A 22702-nucleotide genomic window follows, 5' to 3' on the forward strand; every position below is an offset into this window, starting at 1 on the left:
AGCTCCGATGTGCATCTATTTAAGGTAACCAATAAGTTGCCAGGTTTTAGAAACAAAGTTTAATTAAGAATTTTGTATCAAAACACCCCAATGTGCTCCAATGCTTAACCGCGGTTCCATCGCTTGCTGCCTTAAAAACTTTTCAGTCGTTTCACTCCTTCTCGGCTTCTTAAATATTTGCTTAAAAACTTTGCATGAATGATTTTCATGCCATTTTTAGCAAAGCATGCTGCGTGCCCACTCATTAAACCAATCACCAAAAGTGCACGATCAAGTTCATGGGATAACTCCCTTTTGGCCTTCTTGTTAAACAGAACTGCGGAGTACCTTACGTGTCGCACAGTGCCCCGACATGGCTACGCCGGCTGGCCAGGTTGACCCTTTTGGCTAGCTGCCAGCTGACCTTTCTACGTCGGTCAAACAAAACGTCTGACCCATCCCGGGACTTGTATTCCGCCCTGCCGGATGACGGGTCCAGCATCCTTCCTTCGGTCATCGCAAACGTGGGTCACGTGATATCGCTCACGCTGAGCCATTGCTCCTGCTCACAGAAGACAAATCAGCTGTGATCAACATTAGCATAATTCAAATCCGTTTGCATATCCCAATAAGCAGTGCGTTTCGACCACACGTCGAATAACTTAGTTCAGGTGGGTCTTGCTCCCGGCAAATCTTGTGTGCCGTTCATTATCATTCAGTTCAGAATTCCGGTGAGTCCTGGCATCCGCATTCGTTCTTAACTGACACAATGTGATGTTGTTGGTATAGCATTGCCCGGCTGGGGCGCAAACGGTGACCAGGAGCCTTACAACCCACCAACAAGGTCCACGATCCACACAACGTTATGGTTCACTGACCGACTGACGCTCCAGCTCTTCCTCAGGTGGAGCTTTAAGTCGCAATTTAACGAAGAAAGCTAGCAAAACTGCTATCGTCACCTTCGCACATTTCATGCGTGTTCGCTGAATGGCAGCCATGCGGCTTTCTGGGCGGGGCCATAACGCTGAATGCGACGTGTCCAACGATATCGTACAAACTTTGGCGGTGCCACCCTTCTCTCATGGGATACATAGTGTGGTATTTACGAGCATGGGCGATTGCGTCGTTCCTTGGTGCAATGCTATCACACATGCTTTCAAAATTTAGCTTAGGTTTTTCATCGACCAATTTTGATTTGAGCTGAGCCAAGGGCTTGTCAGATTTTTTAGACCGAAACTCATTACCTATATTTACTTAGGCTGGCCGTGTCTAAGTCCCCTGTTTTGGAGAGAATTGCTAAAGCGCGCTTGGGTCAGAACAAAACTGGTTATGCTAAGTTTATTGATTTCGGATTGCTCATGGATACAGCTGGATCCATACGCGTGAACTCTCCGAAGCGATGTAATTGAGTAACTGAAACTACATCAACTGTGTACTCAACTGGATGCCCGGGCATTCAGTGTCAATATTCCATTCTTATTTTAGTGGCCATTCGCAGGGATTTTATCAACTGTACGGCATCCGTTTTTAAAGCTGATGCCTCCCATCAAAAACACGTTTCCTTCAGCCGAGATTAACACTAGATTCTATGGCGACACATGCGCTTATGTGAGAATATACCCGGAACGCTTATGCACGTAGGTTTGGTTTAAATAAATAATACAACGTGATAAAACGCCTCTAAGAAAGACATTTTAAGGGGCGTAAGGCGCAATAAAGGCGTAATAAAACGCCTCTCCCGCTGACCACGCCCTGGTCGCATCTGTTTTCTTTTGAGTGGTATAACATATATGTGCACACATATGTAAACGTATAGTTTCTATAAGCGATCAAGGTGCTGCGACGCCAAGTGTTGTACAATTCTTTTAAATCTGGCGGAATGCCCTTAAATGAAATAATGAAATAAAAGTGAGACAGCTGTCAACAAAACCAAATTTAAAGAGAATCTCACGCATTTGTATGCGGTTTTGAAATGAAATAGCCATCTCGAAGCACATTCAGTGCAGCTCACAACCCTGCCCTTCTCAGGACCGAAACCCTTCTAGTTTCCGAGCTACACGACCGCGAAGATGTGCAGACCGCTTTGTGCAGACCATTTGAAGGTCACCCAGGCATCCATGGCATCATAATAATACCACGAAAATCAAGACATTCCAATGGTCATGCGGCGAACTCAGGCCAAGACATATCTAATTGTCGAGTCGTTCAGATCTGGCGTTCGTGAGCGCGATTTCCAGATATAACGGACGTCAATTGTCTCTCAATCATTGCTGTGTTAGGTACGGTAACGCAATCAAACAATGACGTGATGGGGAGCGTATTTACTAAATAGAGAAATCGCGTTGTCCAGAGCAGTTTTTTCCACTGGAAACTATACCAATACGTATGAGTGAGTTTATTTCTTCATATCTGATGTTTGCTTCAATGTCCTCAAACGTGGGACATGCCCTTTAGAAAAAAATAACATTTCAGAGCAACAGTTCAGTGTTCAAAGGAGGAAAGTTTCCTTCCTTCGCGCTCTTTACTAAGTTAGAATGTCGCAGAATGCGACCCTTGCAAGCCTTCCAGATATACCACTGAATGTGACGTCATACGTCGTCTCCGTGTGCAACGTGTGCCGCAGGCGCGAGGCTTCCGCTCACCCAGGTATTTCCACTTGGCTTGTAAACCGCGTTCCGGAGCTATCGCCAAGCGCTTGGCATTCCGCCGGTTGGCCCAATCTGCAGCGGGCCCGTTTTACCGCCGGCCGAAAGCAAAGCGCCGCCACGCCCGCCGGCCGCCGCGCCGCCCCGACCGCATGTGGAATTCAGCGGAAGCGGCCGATGACGGCCGGATTAATGTCTGCAGCCGGCGGCCGAAGCGAGCGCTAGCCGGCGCCAACCAATCGAAGCCGGCGTCGCTCAATCAGTCTCCCGGAGCCGGGTCCTGGCGCGCCGAATTTGACGCGGCGGCTGGGCGCCGATCATGACGCGTGCTCGTGCATTATGGAGGGCGCTTGGGACAAGCTGAGCGTGTTCAGGCTGCAGGGCCGACTCTGCCGTAGGGCTCTGAAGGTAGCTGGACTCGGCTGCGTTCCGCTTCACCTCTAGGCACCTCGGCTGCCGGTCAATGGATCCAAACCTCCCCCGAACGGACGGCTCTGTTGTTTGCCGGATCCGTGGTTCACATGATCCTGCACCCGTACTCCTTCCTAACTATGGGACTTTTTGTCTGTGGAGCGCACCTCTTGACCGGCTCCACCTCCGGCCAGCCGTACGCCACACCTCCCGCCATCAGCCCACCGCATCCCCACCATCAGTCCGGTGTCAGCCACACCTCCCACCATCAGTCCAACGTCCGTCACATCCCCGCCATCAGTCCGACATCCGTTGCAACCCCCGTCATCAGTCCGTCGTCCTTCACACCCCCCGCCATCAGTTCAACATCCGTCGCACCTCCCACCATCAGTCCAATGTCCGTCACACCCCCTGACATTAGTCCGGCGTCAGCCACACCTCCCATCACCAACCTGACGTCCGCCACACCTTCCACCATCGGTCCGGCGTCCACCACACCTCCCGCCATCAGTCGGCTGGAGTCCGTGGCAGCGGCTGGTGCTCGCCGAGACGGTCGGTTTCGGTATCGAGCGGGCGGTGGCACCCGTCCGTCGCGGCGGCAAAGGTCCGGAGTCGGGCAGAGCGGCGGCGTCGTCTCGGAGGGCGGAGGAGACACGGTGCGGGAGGCGCGGTAGCATGAGGCGCCCGCTTCGTTCCATGTGCGTTGGGCATATGGTAAAGAGATAGCGGCGAGAGAAAGAAAGCTGGAAAACAGCGACGATGTTAATCTACACATGTGTTTATTGATTATCATGGCATGAGATCCGATCACTTTGTCAGCAGGAAAGGAAAGAAGGTCCGTGATTTGTCAGCGGTGAGCCCCGCTATCTGCCGCTTCGACGCGCGGGAGGGGGCTTTCCGAATCCGTGCGTCGGACGTCGCCAGGTGCGGCTCGCGTGCTAGCCACGACCGTGACCGAGGACACGACCCTGGAGGCGGACATTTTGGACCAAAAGGCGACGGAGGGCCACCCCGTCACCGGCCCGGTCACGCAGCCGCCGTCACCCTGTCGAAAGTGAGACGGCGGGGCTCCAATTGCAGACCGGGCGGGTGGTACCGGCCGACACGCCGGCGCGGCGGCTTCGATCGTGGCCGAGCCGGCGTCTGATGACCGGTCGGGACCACCGTGGCGGCCCGCGCCTGACGAGCCGCCACCAACGCCTTGTTTATCCCCTGTCGGCGCCGACGCCAGTCTAAACTGATCGGCCGACGGCGGGCGGGCGGCGGCGGCGGAGCGCGACCCCGCGACCTGTTGCCCGCGACGCGGCGCGCCGTCTCCGCCGCCGCCGGCCGGCGCCGCCTCTCACTACACCATCGATTCGAGCCGCTGCAAGTGCGGCCGGCGCTCCGTCGGACTGCCGCTGACGTCACGCCAGCATCGACGCCGACGCTCCGCCTGCGTCGCGTCGGCAGTGCGGGCGGCCTCTGGCGGCACCGCGCCGCGCTTGAGGCCGCCGCCTCCACCACCGGATTCAATATGCATCTGGCGTGGCGCCAGGATCCGCTGACGAGCGGCCGGTCCGGCACGTCGCGGCTATTCGGCCGGTCCAGCCGCGGGACGTGCCGCGCCCCTGTGGCCTGTTTGTGTGGCCGGGCGAGCGCCGCCGCCGCTCCGTCGCTTCCCACTGGCCGGCGGCGCTGGCGGCGGTCGCCGCTCCGTTCGGCCGGGCCAAGAGCGGCCGGCTGATCCTCGCGTCAGCTGTGGGCCGCTGACATCGGCCGACAAAACTGCGCTAGGTCGGCGTGTGTTGATGGCGTCAGCCCCTGTTGAAGATGTCCATGTCCGCGGATTACATCAGCAAATGCCGATGACGTCACAACCTGCTGATGGTGTCAGCGTCTGGCGACGATTATCTCAACTGCCGAGGGCACATATGTATACTCGCTGATTCTGCCAGCGGCCAGTGCCGGCTCATTACGTCAGTGCCTTTTGCTGATCTAAACGCCTGCTGATGGGGCCAGCGCGTGCTTGTGACGTAGTCTGGTGGTAACTTGACCACCTGCTGAAGACGCCAGCACCTGCTGATGACGTCAGCACCTGTTACCAACGCATTCCGGTGGCAACTTATACACCTGATGATGATGCCAGTCACCTGCTGATGACGTTAGTCACCTGCTGATGACGTCATCACCTGTTGGTAACGCTGTCCAGTGATAGTTATGGATCTGCTGGTGACACCAAGGCATACGGGTGACGCAGTCTGGCGACGACAGGGTGCGGTAATATACCTGCTTTTTTCTCGCAAACCTGAGTGACAGGCAGCATTAGTTTGTAATACGGATATTGCAGGAATATACAACATAGAATGTGGAATCCAATCCCTTTTGTTGTCCTGCCAGTGACTCACAGTGTATGATAACAATGTTTCATGTATCTTTAATCGCCGCATGCCTCCACACTTGAGTGAAATAGCTTTTTTTGTGCGCGTGGTGGAGATAGATGGAAAGGACGCTTTCTGTTCACATCGGGCTCGCAAATATGCCTTTTTCTTGGTTTGGCTAGTGACGACAGGGGAGACGGGCGTCTGGTCTCGGGAAGCAGTGACAGTCAAGTTTGAACGCAGAATGTGTCTTTATTTTTTCGCGCCACAAACAAAGATGGAACAAAGATCAAAGATTCATGCTCTGGAAGCAGAGCTCGATGGATGAACTTTGAGCGATCTCGCATGATCTCGTGATTGGCGAGATCCTTAGTGCCGAGCAATGTGACGCGTTTTCGGTCCTGCTGCTTAGGACAGGTCGAAAAAGTGGTCTTGCTCTTGTTTCCGCCCTGAAGATGACATGTTTAAAGTGATGAAGTGCCGTTTATAGCGCACGTCATCACGATCGACAGGATCTAAATGGTGATTCTCAGAACAAATTTTCCATCGTAAATGCAAGCGTACCCATGATGTCGTTCTACTGATGGACGCCTTTACGTTACAATGTTGTAATAGCACGTGACGTAGAATCACATCCTTACAACGTTCGTGATATCGTACTTCCAAATTAATACCACAAAAACGCTTTGTTCGCAGATTGTGTAGTAAGCAGAGGACACTAATTCCACTTTTGTAAAGAAAGAACAAATAAGGATTTAGGTAAATGTATCAAAAAGGGTGTCATATTGGATTCAAGAAGCAAGAAAGTATTGCAAAGCGACGGACCAGTTGTCAGATGTTTTGATATTCCATCACAAAAACAGACCCATCAAAGCCAGGAATGGAAAACAACGGAAAATATACATCGGCTGTTCGCAACCTGTCACAGCATGAATAAAAGATCTTAATTCGAACTCCCTTCTTCCTTGGATGACTTTGTGTACTATGACGAAACAGGGCAGCTGCATTTTTCTAACACATGTCAAAGTGTTTGAGCGCGGAGAGGCTTGTTACAGGAGCCTGTCCTGGCAATGCTTTGCCAGGACTACCTTGCCATGCCATTGCAATGGCACGCAGGTCCTTACTTCCGTCTGTTGAAGCGAAGCATCAACAGGGCCTGGATCGCATTACATGTGGCGCACCTCCCTCCCCCCCCCCCCCCGCCCTCCTACGCCAGTATGCTATTTCAGTGCTAAGAGTCGACTCCGATGGCACCAGAAACCCTATGTGTTTGTCGCTGTCATGCCGAGGCGCGAAATGTACGGACGCGTCGGTATATTCTGCGGCCGCCTTGTCACGGCAGTGCAACGCCGCGCTAACATAACTTTTAGAAGTTTTATGGAACCAGGCCACTACTGTACGTAAATAGTGATACGGCTGGATCAAACTGCGATGCCTCGCCCGATATGTGGTAAGCGCAGTAGAAAATATCGCATTTGGTGAACAGAGAGTGTAAGATGAAAATCGGCCAGTCACCAAAAAATGCAGCACTCAACACTTATTATCCATGGTCAAAGAAGTCTTCAGCACGACGTCTGCAACGCTGCTCAATACGTAAACAACATGCTTTAAATGTGAGCATTGTTCGTATTATCAATTTTGTCGGCATAAAAACAGTTAAATATTCGGTAAATTGGAACAAGTAATGCTGAAAAACATATATTCAGGTAATTTCTATGATACCTTGCAACAAACAAGTTGCATGGATTAAACCAACACTTACACCAAAATACCGCTGGCACCAGGTTTCGCTGAGTCAAATTGTCACTGGAAATTTAAAAAATGTTGTTTTCAACATACACCTTAAGCCTAACATCGTTCTATATGCGTGTAAAGGCGTTGGTTTTGGGGGCGACGCAAGAGATTTGAGACACACCACTTAGTGAAGTTGGTCCGTAGACAATTTGAAGATAGTGGACTTGGACTAATTCGAAGACAAAGAGAAGATAGCGAACCTGAGGCATTAAACTTCATGTTATTTAAAAGCACAGCCCGTTTTTAGTCTAGCTTCTGTCCGTCTCTTTTGCTTTCGAACATCAAATTAGTTTTTGATCCTTTATAAAAACAAACAAGACCTCCTGCTTTTTTGGCATCATTAGTTTGAAGCTCTTGTGTGGACAAAAATCGAACTTCAGTTGCCGGGACATACTTTCGAGATCTGGTTTAAGCAACAGTGTTCAAGTTTTGCAGGTTTATAAATATTTTTCTTCTCGTGATAAGCACTGATGGCGGCTGGTATGGTTTTTCTGACCATAAATGAGATAAAAGTCAACCTAACCTTTCGGCTTAGCCGGCTGTGATTTGGACAGCCCTTAGCGCAGGACCGTGTATTGCATTGAGAGTTAGGACACGAGAGACTGAATCAACGGGATGTTCGTGCAATACTCGATATCTCACAGTCGTGGTGCCTGAGTTCCTAAAATTTTGCTCGGTATCGGTTGTCGTAGCCTTCCGGCTTAGTCGCATATACCTTGGGTAGCCTAAGCATAGTGTCGTTTATCGGGAGTTAAAATGTTTGAGCTCGAATGATTGAGTATATATATATATATATATATATATATATATATATATATATATGTACACGAGCACATGTGTGTGCGCGTGCATGTGCGTTAGCGTGTGCATGTGTGTGTGTGTGTGTGTGTGTGCGTGAATAAGGATTCCGAAGCAAAGGAACGCCACGCAAGCAATTGTTTGTAATTGGTGCTGCTACATGTGGTTACAGATTCGTTCAGATGTCTGTTTCAAGTCATCAATGTCAAAGCTCTTCACAAGTTACGCTTGTAATGGGCCACGAAATGTGCACCTGTCGTTGGGATAAAGGCCTTTGAATTTCATCAGATCATGTGGGCTTTTAGGTGGTTAGGATTTGAGCTAAGCAAGTGACCCGTCGGCGTTCCGTTCGCATGCGGTAGGTGTATATGATGCTGATGGTTGTCCTGTTAAGCGACTACTGACGATTGATGGCACACTGAGCGGCATGTGATAACAAACTGGACATCCGACAGCCCCATGAACAAATGGCGCGCGGACGGCAGCATCAAAGGCGTTTTCATACACAACTAGCGGCTTGTTTAAGTCCGGCGATGGTTTCCAAGTTCCGTGGGCTCAGAACCTTTCGACCATGGAAACGAGGCATGTTTATTGGCGAACGACGGTCTGCTACCGACGACTTCTAAACCTCAATATATCCAGGGGCTTTTGGAGTCCTCCGCATGTGATCCTTATCCTCCTGCACCAATCAGGCTATCATGCAAATAACGATTAATTGGTTATATATAGATACGCTCCACCCACCCCGGGTTTTCATCAGTGCATTATTCAAATTGACAAGCTTATACAGGGAAGGCCCGAACCAATATCACGCGTCAGTGTCTTTTTCTCTCTCCTCGGGTCGTACATATGTTCATTTCGTTCCGATGTTTTTCGCGGCTCACTTGAAAAGTCGTGCATCAAACTGCATGCATTGATTGCCATCAATTCTGCGGTCCATGTCACTACACCGCGTCTTTTCAAAAAGGCGTCACGCCTTGTCAACGACCTTTTGTCAAATGACGTACAAAGTACAAAGCACATGCACACGCAAAAGAACACCCAGCCACCGGCAAATAGCAATGCCAGTCGGATCGTCTCCTCCAAAGGTGAGCACATTTCCTCGATATGGAAAAGACGCCTGGCGACCTAGCATGGGCAGGTCACGGCGCTGCGTGGAATGCCACGGTGCTCTCTGTGCTACCCAGCCAATGACTGGGGAAATTATCAAGCAGCTCATCAGACAAGACATTCAAAAGTTCACAAGACAAATGATCGAATAGTTCACGAGGAATACGATCCAATACTTCGGTTTGTTTCGGTGGCGAGGCTTTTGCGAGGCAAACAATCGGGATCTGGTTTCCGTCATGTTTACTATGAGTTTCGTTCAACGCCATTCTGAAAAATGTCAGACCATGTGCTAGACCAATCGATGTCAGTTTCGTGCACTGACAAAACGGCTAAGTGAAAAAGGAAAGATATAGCTATCTGTCTGCCTGCCCCATCTTGCCGTAGTCGTCCGTCCATGCGTCCTACTCGAGTGTGTCCACGTGTTTATCCGTCCGCCTATTGTGCGTTGCTGGCGTCCATGCACCCTTCCATCGCGCCGCGTCCGTCTCCATTCACCCTTCAGTCACGTCGCGTCCGCCTCCATTGGGCGCGTCACGTTCGTCCCCATTAGGCCGTGCGCCGGGTGGTGTCCCCGCCCGCTCGCCCATCTGTCACGCGGGTTCGACCGTCCTCCAGCCGTCATGTGACAGCCGGCCATCGATCCGGCCGCCAGCGTGGCGCGTGCATGCACGTGCATTGTTGTCGGCCGTTTCCGTGGCAGTGACGGCGCGGGGCCGGTGCCGGGCCGGCCGGGCCGTCGCCGACCAGCAGTTCCTTCCGACTCGTGGCCGACGCGCGCACCGTCGGCCCGCTTCGCGTCAGTGGAGCGCCTCCGAGAGGCGCCGTCGCGCGGGCCTCCAGGCGAGCAGTGTCGTCGCCCGCTGACCTGCGACAGCCATCACCGCGGCGACCCCGCGCGGAGGACGAGCCGGCGCCAAGGCCGGACCGAGCCGAGCCGAGCCGAGCCGGGTCGGCGGCAGGCCCGTCGCGCGCCGCGCGGCGACAGTGCACGTGCGGAGGCGGCGGGTACGGCCGTGTGGTGGAGCGCGCTCGCCCGGCCGAGCGGGACGCGGCAGCAGCGCGCAGAGAGGTGTCGGACGCGACTGCGCAGGAGCGCGGGGTGCGCGGTGCGGCCGCGGGGCCCGCTAGGACGGCAGGTGGTCACGACTGCACAAGTGGCCCCTGAAGTGTAGACGACATGGATCTCCACAGCGCCACCCGGCGGCTCTTTCGAGTATGTTGGAAGCCTCCTGTTAGTCAAGGATGCCAGCGTGGGCTCTTAGGTTTTGATACACTTGCATCGCATGAGTAATAGACGTTTTCAGGAACGTTTTAAGCTTTGTCACATTTTAGTATTGGAGTAGTACGTAAATTATTACCGGATGAGAACCGTCTATTGATAGTCTTCCATTTCGCTCATTGGCTCAGATCTTGTGCGCTGATTTAAGCAAAACACAGAATTAAAGCAACCGGCATTAAATTTTGAAGCCATTGGTATACATGTGCGATCATTAAGCGGTCGGGTCAACTGATTCTGTGGCTGAGGCCGCAGCAAAGTGCAGATTTTTTCATTCTTTACATGGGCTTCATTGGCGCCAAATATTGACCGCTTGCAATGATTATAAGGATGCCTTCAAAACACTTCTACTTTCAAGCACTTTGAAATGCTCGATGGGTGGAAGATGGTATGACCTGGCAAGTGTAGGTGATTCAGAGGAGGAAATGTTATTTCCACATATATAAAGAGGGGCTAAATGATAGATCGAAATTACGGAAACGTTTGGTTTGTGGGAACATATAGCTGGTACATTTATACAGTAGATGTCCACCAGTTAAATATGATACAAAATGCTTGGACTCAACCGTAGCTGAATTGGAAAAATCGCTACTAGTATTTTAAAACAGTGATAAAGCTAGTTGAGAACAGTTTATCATGTCTCGGGCATGTCCCTTCATAAATCCGTGTCTGCAGGTTAGCACTTTATCTGCCTTTAAATATAGATTTCAAGTTGCATTGACCTACCGTCGAATGAAATACGTGTATCCTCTTTTCCATTGTCTGGAGAGCGTATTTTCCTGGTAGTCGCATACATGCTAGAGGCTTTGTTGTGGTACATAACAGCAGCAGACCCCAGTTTTGCGTCATACTACATAATTGTTTCGCATGTAGATGGAGTGTTGCAGGACAATTTCTCTCAATCGTTACTGTACTTTGAGACAAAGCAGCAGTTGTTAATGCAGGATTACGATAAGATCTTCAAGATGGATGCAATCAAAGCATCATTTATGTAGAGGGCCAAGTTTGTAAACGTTTTGTTTCTGATCGGCGTACGCCATGGCGTGGTTATCGTCGCCGCGACCGCTGGCACGAACTGACGCCAGGGAAAATGCGCTGTGGAGCAATCTCGCACTCCTTCAAATGGACCAGCTGTGGCGGCACTGATGGGGCACTCCTCCAAATGGATCACGACCCAAATTGTGGCGGGTTGTCCGCTCAGTCACGCTCGATCTATTTCCTGGCCTCTGTCCACATAGAGACCAGCCCTCATCGCTGGTCACGGCGGGTGTTGATTCTGATCTCCGCACACAGAAAACCGCTGACATTTGACCTCATCGTGCTGACCATTGCTTGGTATTTTTTTAAAGAGACGCTGATATCCGACCTCTGATCGCAACTAAGCGCTGATCCCAGACCTCTGTCCACAGAAAGGCGCTGACTCGGCCTCCCAGAAGCCGGGCATGAGCAAGTCGGCGGGCGGGGACGCGGCCGGCGGCGGGGACCGACCCGATGGCTCGCTCCAGCGCAACGGCGCGCGCGAGCGGGCGGCCAGCGAGGCCGGCGAGGCGTTCCCCAGTTCGGTGGCCCTGCGCCAGCAGTCGCGCTCCATGAGCTCGCTGCCGCCCGAGGCATTCACCATCATGCGTAGCAAGGCGCTCAACACGCGCGTCATCATCAACGTGGGCGGCATGCGGCATGAGGTGCTCTGGTCGACACTGGAGCGGCTGCCTCACACCCGCCTCGGCCGGCTCAAGGAGTGCAACACGCATGACGCCATTATGGAGATCTGCGACGAGTACTCGCTGGTGGACAACGAGTACTTCTTCGACCGGCACCCGCGCTCCTTCAGCAGCATCCTCAACTTCTACCGCACGGGCAAGCTGCACCTGGTGGAGGAGATGTGCGTGATGGCTTTCGGTGAGGACCTCGAGTACTGGGGCATCGACGAGCTGTACCTCGAGTCGTGCTGCCAGCACAAGTACCACCAGCGGCGCGAGCACGTACACGAGGAGATGCGCAAGGAGGCGGACTCGCTCAAGACGAGCGACGAGGAGGAGTTCGGGTCGGGCCGCTGCGCGCAGTACCAGAAGTTCCTCTGGGACCTGATGGAGAAGCCGACCACATCGCTGGGTGCCCGGGTGAGTGTGGCCGCTGCCGTCGCTGAGCGGCGCTTGGCTGCGGGCTGATCGGGGCGGCTCTGTGTACAGGAGCGGCCGGGCCGGAGGCTTCGCTGCGGCCACGCTTTGTTCAGGCTGTTGTTGCTTCGGAACGGGGTGTGGATGTGGGGCTCGGGACGCTTGGCGGCTCATGTTAGGAAGTGCTGGCGGGCGCCATGAGGTTCGACGGCTCGGCTGACGCGCTTGACTGGCCCTGCACAAACGCACCTTACGTGCCCATGCTGGTTTATGTGACAAGATTGATCATGGTATGACATGACTCGGGTGCCAGCGAGTCATGAGCTAGGAGATCGTCCATACGCAGTTTAGTTTAACTCTCCCCTCCACATTGCTTTCAAAATAACGCCACTAAATCTGTTTTTCTCACCCCAACGCGCTTTACCCGCGGCCATGCAATAACAGCCTGGACTGGGCGCAACCGCGGCAGAGAGGTGGCTAGAGCTCCGTCAGTCCCCATGAAGTCGAGATTCATTTTCACCTCCGCGTGCCACGGCGATAGTGGCTCGCTTCAGATCCCCGCAACGTAAATCGATATTCAGACAGCAATCCTTCTTGGCCTTTCCATCACCACGCTCCGTGCCAAACAGTCCAGCACGGGCCCATCTTAAAGAGATAGACACACTAGGGCAACACCGGCGGCCGGGGTCTCTTTGTTTAGTGGGATTGTCACGCCTCCAGTCCCCCCGACCTCTGCACTCCCAGGGTCACCGGTACCGCCGGCCGGGGTCTCTTTGTTTAGTGGGATTGTCACGCCTCCAGTCCCCCCGACCTCTGCACTCCCAGGGTCACCGGTACTGCCGGCCGGGGTCTGTTTGTTTAGTGGGATTGTCACGCCCTCCAGTCCCCCCGACCTCTGCACTCCCAGGGTCACCGGTACCGCCGGCCGGGGTCTGTTTGTTTAGTGGGATTGTCACGCCTCCAGTCCCCTCGACCTCTGCACTCCCAGGGGCACCGGTACTGCCGGCCGGGGTCTGTTTGTTTAGTGGGGATTGTCACGCCTCCAGTCCCCCTCGACCTCTGCACTCCCAGGGTCAACCGGTACCCGCCGGCCGGGGTCTGTTTGTTTAGTGGGGGTTGTCACGCCTCCAGTCCTCTCGAACCTCTTGCACTCCCAGGGACACCGGTTGGGCTCGGCAATCGGCTTTTAGTTAATGTCGTTGGACTCCGTGTTATTTGTGGGGGGGGGGGGGACATACGTCACCGGCACTGCCTGGATGTCGATGTGGTGGTATGCAGACCGTTCAAATGTCACGCCCGGCCAGTGCATGGTTGTTATGTTTAGATAGACCACGGACCGAGAAGGGAAAAGGCATCTCCGGGGGGTGGATTCCGCGTGGTCCCACATCGTTCACATTGGTCACGCACAGGCGTCACTCTCTCCACCACGTGACAGCTCTCCGAAACTGAACACCAACCGTAAAATCCCCGTTAGAACGGCTCATTTATCACAGCCGGCACGCACCCGACCTGACATCCGGGTTCCCAGCGCCGGGGAGCAGGGAGAGGTGGGCGGGGCTCCGCAGTCACTGGTGTTGTAGCTGGCCGGGCGCCCCCGCTCGCGCTGTCGCCTGCCTGTGTGTACTAACGTCCTTAGTGTCTGTCGCTAGTGCAGGTGGCGGCCGCATGCTCGGCTAGATGGGAACGATGCTGAGGATGGGCAGTGGCGACGCACCAGCGCGCCGCTGGCGGCCGGCGGGACGCCGCCACCGGCGCCGGCGGTGCTGGTGACGGCGCCCCGCCGGCGGCACACGCTCTCGGGCCGAGACGGGCGCCTCCCGACCGCGCCTCAAACGCTCCCGACCGAGCGCCGCCGACCCCCGCCGCCGCCGCCGCCGCCGCCGCCGCCGCCGCCGCCGCCGCCGCGCGCACGCCTTCGCTGTTCGCTGTCCCTGTTCTTTGTGGCCGCTGGCAGTGTGGCTGCACCTCTGTTGTTCCGTTCTGTTCGGTTATCGGTGTGTTGCGCTCGGTTTGCGGACCCTCCGGTCGTAGGAGCCCGGTGGGCCGCCACGCGCCGAACAGTGCGCCTCCCCGTGCGCGGTCTTCACTGCCTGCCTTTTTGGTTGCAGTCGTCCTGAGTTACACTGGCCGCCGCCGCGATCCAGCGCCGTGACCGAGACTTCCTGGTCTTTTCCAGATACTGGCCATTATATCCATACTTTTCATCGTTCTCTCAACCACAGCGCTAGTGTTGAACACTTTGCCGACGCTGCAAAACAAGGAGGGTGGCGATAATCAGTACCTCGCACAGGTGGAGATCGTGTGCATTACGTGGTTCACGCTTGAGTATCTATTGCGCTTTGCCGCCTCTCCGAACAAGTGGCAGTTCTTCAAGGGTGCCATGAACATCATAGACTTGTTGGCTATCATGCCGTTCTACGTGTCTCTCTTTCTCCTCGAGTCTAACAAGAAAGAGTCGCAGTTTGAAGACGTTCGCCGGGTCGTACAAATTTTCCGCATCATGAGGATACTGCGAATCCTCAAGCTAGCGCGCCATTCCACCGGCCTACAGAGCCTGGGCTTCACCCTGCGCAACTCCTACAAGGAGCTCGGACTCCTGCTCATGTTCCTGGCCATCACCGTTTTGATATTCTCGAGCCTGTGCTACTTCGCGGAGAAGGAGGCAAAGAACACTGCGTACACGAGCATTCCGGAGACATTCTGGTGGGCCATCATCACGATGACCACGGTCGGGTACGGCGACATGCACCCGCACACCGCGCTGGGCAAGATGATCGGCGCCGTGTGCGCCATCTGCGGCGTGCTGGTCATTGCACTGCCCATCCCCATCATCGTCAACAACTTCGCCGAGTTCTACAAGAACCAAATGCGCCGCGAGAAGGCAATGAAGCGTCGCGAGGCCCTCGAACGCGCCAAGCGCGAGGGCAGCATCGTCAGCTTTCATGACGTCAACCTGCGCGACGCCTTCGCCAAGTCCATGGACATCATCGACGTCATCGTGGACACAGGTGGGTGGAGATGTCGTCCTTGCTGATGTCGAGTGAAATGACTATCTATCGCCAGGATGGTTCAACTTGTTACAGGGTGCGATGTTTACAGACACGGCTTCCGCACATCGTGTAACCGGTCGTTTACAGTTGCTATGACAACCACGAAAACTTTTCACTTTCGATGAAAGTAGTTTTTATTAGTCGTCACAAACAGTCCCAAAAGCCCGATTATCAGACAACCGCACGATGCAGTGAGTCCAAGAGAGTTCCGTATCCTGCATCGCGAGGCGGCACGTCACGCAGGCAGTGCGACCCCTGACGGCGTCTCCCATACACCACTCCTCGCCACGCCTGCATGTTATCACGGCCGGCGGCCGTTTCTCACGATGGCTGATCCTGCGCCGTGGGATTTTATCCTCGTCGTCGGGGATTCTTTCCCCGAATCGGCGCTCGGAACGAGCCGGTGCCAATTTTGTCGACCGTGCAGCAAGTATTATTTTCGCGCTTTACGGCTCATCGCCGTCGGGGAACGGCGCGAAAGGAGCGACGTTCGTTTTTATGGTCGCGCCCCGTCGTGTCGATGCGGCGTAACCGCCGCAGCCGCGCCATGAACGGAGCCGGCGTGCGCCGTTCTGGTCGCGGTTATGGACGGTAGTGACTTCGCCCAGGAGTGCGCTGGGCCTCTGGCAGGGCCGTGCTGTCCGGCGGCGAGTGCGGTGCAGTGAACAGCGCTGCACCAGTGCGGAGCTGGCTTGGTCTGCTGGTGGAGATGTCTGGCACGGCTGGCGCCGGAGCCTGGCTATGTTTCGGAAGCGATATTCAGTTGGCAGGTTGGGAGCTACTTGGTCGTCATACGATCCGGGAAATATCATGGATCGCTAAAAAACGACGAAATAGTTCGTTCCGTGTTTTCGTCGTGGCTTTGCCCTCCCGACCTTGGGGCCTACCGGCTGTGTAGGTATGTTGCGCGCGCGCGTTTTTTTAAGACCCACGGTCACCCAATTCACAAATGATCCCCATTGTCCATGCATTGCGAACTGGCGCTGGACTCCACTTCCGTAGCCTCTAACTCACGACGCAAGCGAATCACGACAGCTGATCCCGGTTCAGACTCAGCGCGTGCCTGTGCAAATCTGAGCCCAAGCGATCTAAACTCAAGGTGCGATCCAAATCTGTAATCGATTTCAATTGGCGCCGCTGTTCGCAGCCGAATCACGCGCCGCGGTGGGCAGCAAAGCCCTGCACGTTCAACAAATTACGTCATAAGGTTTTTAAGGGCTGTTTTTTTTAGTTTTGCACACTCAACACCTCAATACAGATATAATATACAGACACTCGCAGAGGTATTAGAAACGATACCGCATCAATACCACTACACGCGAATATGCACTGCTACATTAAAGCCACTACGCATGAACATACACTGCTACATTAAGGCCACTACATATGAACATACACGGCTACATCAAGGCCATCACACATAAACATATACTGCTACATGAAGGCCGCCAGACAGGGCTGCTACGTAGGGCCGCGCAGGGAGCGAAGCCACTGCGGGGAGATTGCGCCGTCTGTGCGTGTCGCCTCCTGCATCTATTAAAAAATATTCTGAACACGTTATCAGAAAACATGCTGTCGTTTTCCTTCGAATCACGGCTTCTTACGCTCGCTTTTAAAAGCAATCATCGTTCGGCATCAAAGCATTGCTTGATCTGTGGTCAGAGACCATCTAGAGAAAAATAGCTTCCATCCAACCGCTGCATGTACATGTCGCTTGGCCAGGGAGATTACAATATTTACCGCATGTAGAGCATTTCTCGCACTAAATACAACAGCACTCGTTTGTCAAGTAAAACATGGATAGGCGTCACACACCGATTGATGGACCGGAATACATAACACCAGAATTCATGAAGAAGCTGATAGCTAAAAAGGTATTGGACCAACGTGTCATCTTTGCCACAATGCGTGCGCTACTGTGAGTCTGTTATGCGCCTTTTATATAGAAGCCGTTTGGTGGGGTTATATCTGTTCCCTATATGGCATTGGAACGACAGGAGCTGAGTAGATGCACTGCAGCAGTAAGATATTTCTAGATATTCGGAACAAGATTCGGGAGCAACGCCGCCGGTTTCCCTTTTTAGAGTTATTCGGTTCGCGAGTCGTTAATCCCTGACGATATAAATCCTTCGTTTTAAAAAGCTATTGATGGTTGCTCTTGCATCACTAGTTTATCGCTAACTTCAACTTCATTACTCGCATAGACATACATTCAAGAATTCTTCCGTCACGCAAGTCTTCCATCTTGTGGGAATCACACCAGTAAGTCCTTGGCATCGAAGCATGGCAATCCTTCAGTCGGGATAATTGACGCGTAATTAGAATTGCGTCAGAAATTCTTCCTGTCTTTTGGCCAGATCATCAACGAGTCGTGTACCGTGACTCTCCCAGCGACGATGCAGTACCAGCCTGTTGTCAATCAGAGTGCATTCATCAGACCACAGCATCTCCTCTCTAGCATTTATCGCCGTGCCTCGGTCTGCCTTGCAGAGCACAGATCTCTATACTTTTGGAATGGATCGGCGTAAAAAACACTTATCCGACATTTATAAATTATTTTACCGCAAAACCCGCTCTGTGCTGTGAACAATATATTGACGGGAATGCGGAGTAACGCGGTGCTGAAGTGTTGACTGACACTTAGACGTGAAGTTTAGCGGATCAATGGCCTCACTAAGCCTCAATGCATTGCTTAAACTGTGTATTGAAGCTGCTCTTAAGCCCTATTGCCTAAAAAGCTGGTACAATGTGACGAAACGCCTTTGGTGGACGACCACACTAGATAAATTGCATTATCAGACTCGGGATTTGGTTGAGGTAAGCATGGCTTGAGGTAATTCAGCTTAAGTATTATCAAACTCTTTGCTACAGTTACTCTACTCCTGATGCTCAGACGGCTCTTCGACCATGAACTCAACATTGCGTTGATGTGAATAATAGGATTAAGATGAGCTCCTGTACAAGTTTTCTTCGCAGAGAGCCAAACACCCAAGGTCTTAACTTTCTCCCAAGGCCGGTTACCACACACTGGTTGCCTACTTGAACGACAGCGGTCCAGCCATATGGGCTTTGATCGCTTTACACTGTCCTAGAAGCCCAGAAAAGCCCTCCACGAGACAAAGCAATGCCTCCACAGATTTCTCGTCTTAAAAAAATGCAATATCAAAAGCGTGCTGAAACACGTTCAATTCTACATGTATTTTTCTTTTGCTATTTGACGCACTTACTTTGATTGACAATGCTTCAGCCGCCAGTGCGGAAAGCAATCCAGAGAGGAAAGCCTTGCATAATTCCCCTTTGGGGCGGAAACCAATGCAAGGTGTATCCGTTGATAATTGCAAGTTCTGAACGACTGTACAGAAGCGGCATCCACTTCACGAAATCTTCCCCAAAATTGAAGCGTCGCGGCGTATTGAATATAAAATCATGCCCAAGAGAATTGAGTGCTGCCTTTAAGTCCAAAGCACACAGTCCACCGGAATTGTCGTCAATGTCACCATAGTCAATCGCATCCTGTATGACACTTAAACCATCACTTACGTTCTTCCTTTGATAAATCCATTTTGATCCAAATCGCCCATTGATCCCGCAGCCGCCTCAGCCGTAATGTGAGGACTCTTCTTATATGAGGCATCCAGGAAGCAAATTGGTCGCCCAAGATTTAACGTATTTTGGCCGCCTTTTTAGGAATGAGCATCGTTACTCCACGATGCTGAGTGGCAGACAGTAAAGCCGTGTTAAACGTCTCACTAATGTTCACAAAGTCGGGGGTCAATCCCTTTTGTCGAACTGGGTAGACGGCACTTTTTCCCGACATTGAATTCACCGCATGCGTTCATTCGTCAAGCGGGCTTCTTTCGTTACCTGTCAGCTGAGGAACATCATCCACAAAATTTAAGTTCCTATCAGGCGTTTTGTTTGAGCTATGCAAACGTAAAAAGTCCGCAAACTTTGATGATGTTTCCGTTCACTGAAACAGATAAACCGAGTTCATTATCGAGCCTGTAGCCATCGAGCACAAGTATATATTCACTGCCTGCTTTTGGAAAACCCTCAAGGAATGTTGAGTCGGCTTCTTACCATTTTCCAACCAATTAACCCCTGAGATGAGCATGGCCATTATCCCATCGCCTTCTTTTATTTTATTCATTTCTGCCTTCGCCTGTGCATACGCCTGAGGCGGACTCTGCTCACTCGAGTCCCGACCTATGCATACGCCTGAGGTGGACTCTGCTCACTCGAGTCCCGAAGTAGGAGTCCCAGACGAGACACACTATCATCCTGTTCTTTTTCGCGGACTTTCCTGGTTCGGGCCGATTCGTCGCCCTTGTGCGCGCACAGCACTCTTACTTTACCGAAGAGCAATTAAAGCAATAGGCCCAGGCTGCTGCAATCCGAATAAATATTGAATTAGCATTTGCAGCGAGAATTACACTAGTTGTCTGAGCTAAATTATGTAATCAGGCTTAATCGCAAGCTTCCTGAAACACCAGGTGATTTAATGAATTCTGGCAGCACGTTCCTCAAAGGCAGCAGGTCTAGCGATATGTACTTCAGCACTTGCAGATTTGAGGCTGACACCAGTACTTGAGCCGCACGTCATCGGCACGACCGCTGATGCATTGCGTGTGCTCTTGCACAGTCCTTTGTATTACAGGGATTTTGCAACGTGTCAGTGATACTATTTCCTTATGAATGGGATAATGTGAAGCTTAAACTCTTAAACTGCGAGTGAGCTGCATGTCGAATTTCTCAGATCTGGGAAGCATGCCATTTGTGCGCCTTTAAGATAGTTCAGTTATCACGCACGCCAGCACTGCTTACGCACACTTGTTCGTGCCGAAGGCGTCAGAACAACATCTGTCGTGGCAAGTGATTAGGCTGGGCATACAGTGGTGACATTTCACCGACTTCGTCATCTTTCTACAACAGCTTATTCGCAAAGGAGGAGAATGTTATCCCTATCTCTTTTGTGGCCGAGGCGCACTTGAACAACGTCTATACTTGCGGTAAAACACTCCAATCTCAGCACCGTACACTCGTCGGTCTCGAGCCACCTGCCCTCTTAATCACTTCCCGCATGACTGAAACTGCTTACCGGAACCGCACGTGCCATGCGATTTGCGGCACTTCCAGCAACGAGGGTCATATCGACCTGGCCTGGCGCGACAATGGATAGTTTCGGCGTCGGTAGCGACCGACCGAGCCGCTTCGTCCGAGTAGCCTCGTCGGCTTCGCCTCCCCCATCCCTCTCCCCCCCCCCCCCCCCGCCAAGGCCGTGGAGCACCAGGGGTCCGGGTCACAACACGACTCCCCGTCGGGCCGGCGCCCAATTTTGGCACAACAGCGCGCTGTGACAAACAACGGCCGCCAGCTCGGCGTGGCGTGGGACGGCTGAGCGCGCGTCGAGTCCAGTGTGGCCCGTCGCGCCAGGGCGTGCCGGAAGACCTTTCAGTTGGTTGTTGTGTGGTACATAGCGGCGCAGTAGGCGAGTGCGGCGCTATATGTGGTCCATGGTGCGCGGCCCTTTGAAGAATAAGGGCGTCGGTCGTTTGACGTGCGTAAAAGCGCTGATGTAATACGCATCTTTTTGGAGGACTGGCAGGACATTCGCTCGCAGACCATGTCAAAAATCCGCTTACCATTGTGGTCTTTCGCGGTGTTTTCACCGGGCCCATAGTCGGCTGACAAAGCTTGAATCGTGTTTGCTAGCATTGTCGGCGGAAAAGTGGAGTATGATGGAAGAATGAATGGGGCGTTTATTGGCCATCACGTGTAGAGACGGCAGGGCATTTTCATCGCCATTCATGTGGGCGCCATTTTCTGCGCTGGCTTTTATGTTAGGAATACTTCAGCAAGATACGGACTAATGACGTAGACATGCGCTGTCACACCGCTAATGGACCTCACTATAAACAGTTGATTCTTAAACCAATCGCGTGGGCGGGAAACACTTAAAACCATTCTTGCGTGAATAGAAATCCTGCTATCTTTCGTCATATCTATATGGTACCTAGCTACGGTGCAGTCTTAGGACCTGCTGTCTCGCAGCAGATGATAACCATGTCATAGTCCCTGCTTGGAAATGATATGGTACATGGGAATAATGCCACTGCTATAATGTCGCTATATATGAGTGACCATGGCTATACGTGCATAATGGAGTGTGCACAATATGATGGCATATGTGCTAGATGCTAGCAAAATATTTGACCGATCAAACTAGCGGAACTTAAATACTTCGCAGTCTCCTAGCTCGAATTGCGTCTATGTCGAACAGGTTTCATCCCGCTATGAACGCCTTGACAAATTGCAGTAACTGTAACGTGGCGCGCCACATAACCGTCACAAATTTCCGTTGCTGTTAGACGGCGGCCGTGCGGGCGCCAGCCACAGCATTCGGCCGGCCGGGCGAGTCCCGGACCTCAGCCTCAGCACGACGTCGCCCGGGCCGCGGCGGCTGATGCGCATGCGGTGCAGACACTGAGCACGCGCAGGCCACGCTGCACGCGCGTGCAGCGCGTGCGGAGCGTACAGCGGCGCCGTCCGCCGGGGGGCGACGCGCAGCACACGCCACCGCACTACCGCCGCCGCGTCTGGCTAATGGGCTCAGATGAGTCGGGGGCCGTACCCGGAGGCGGCAAGGGCACCTTCGCAAGGCACGCGCATAGAAGCAGCGAGGTGTGTCACATGGGTAAAGGCATGGGTAGCACAGCGATAACTGACATCAGATTACTGGATCGGAGCGATAGACAATGCTGTTTTTTTTAATTCTATTGTATGCGAAGTCCAAATTCATCCAGCAGCTGCTACCTTTAGCCCCTCTCTCTCCGCCGACCGGTACGAGAAACGCTCAGTTCAATGTAAGGGTGAATCACGGAGAGAGAGGGAGAGAGAGAGAGAGAGAGAGAGAGAGAGAGAGAGAGAGAGAGAGAGAGAGAGAGAGAGAGAGAGAGAGAGAGAGAGAGAGAGAGAGGAGAGAGAGAGAGAGAGAGAGAGAGAGAGATAGAGAGAGAGAGAAGAGAGAGAGAGAGAGAGAGAGAGAGAGAGAGAGAGAGAGAGAGGGAGAGGTGGCCGACCTCGTCGCGCTGCTGGTACACGGCGGTGGGAAGGCAGAAATTACTACTGCAGATGGGTTTCTCGCGTGTTCCGGCGCAGACGC

General features: G+C 52.9%; 1 protein-coding gene across 3 annotated transcripts in view; it reads left to right on the plus strand.

Moving 5' to 3' along the window:
- LOC119096368 (potassium voltage-gated channel protein Shab) overlaps positions 1-22702 on the plus strand; it is a 55024-nt gene that overhangs the window by 10003 nt on the left and 22319 nt on the right. For all 3 annotated transcript variants that reach the window (XM_037219231.1, XM_037219234.1, XM_037219233.1), the window contains exons 2-3: positions 11783-12493; positions 14667-15498. In XM_037219231.1, coding sequence (XP_037075126.1) covers positions 11783-12493; positions 14667-15498 — 1543 coding nt within the window. The remainder of the gene's footprint in view (positions 1-11782; positions 12494-14666; positions 15499-22702) is intronic.

This window comes from Pollicipes pollicipes, unplaced genomic scaffold (genome assembly GCF_011947565.3).
Source record: "Pollicipes pollicipes isolate AB1234 unplaced genomic scaffold, Ppol_2.1 Scaffold_4295;HRSCAF=5057_pilon_pilon_pilon, whole genome shotgun sequence".
Lineage (NCBI taxonomy): Eukaryota > Metazoa > Arthropoda > Thecostraca > Pollicipedomorpha > Pollicipedidae > Pollicipes > Pollicipes pollicipes.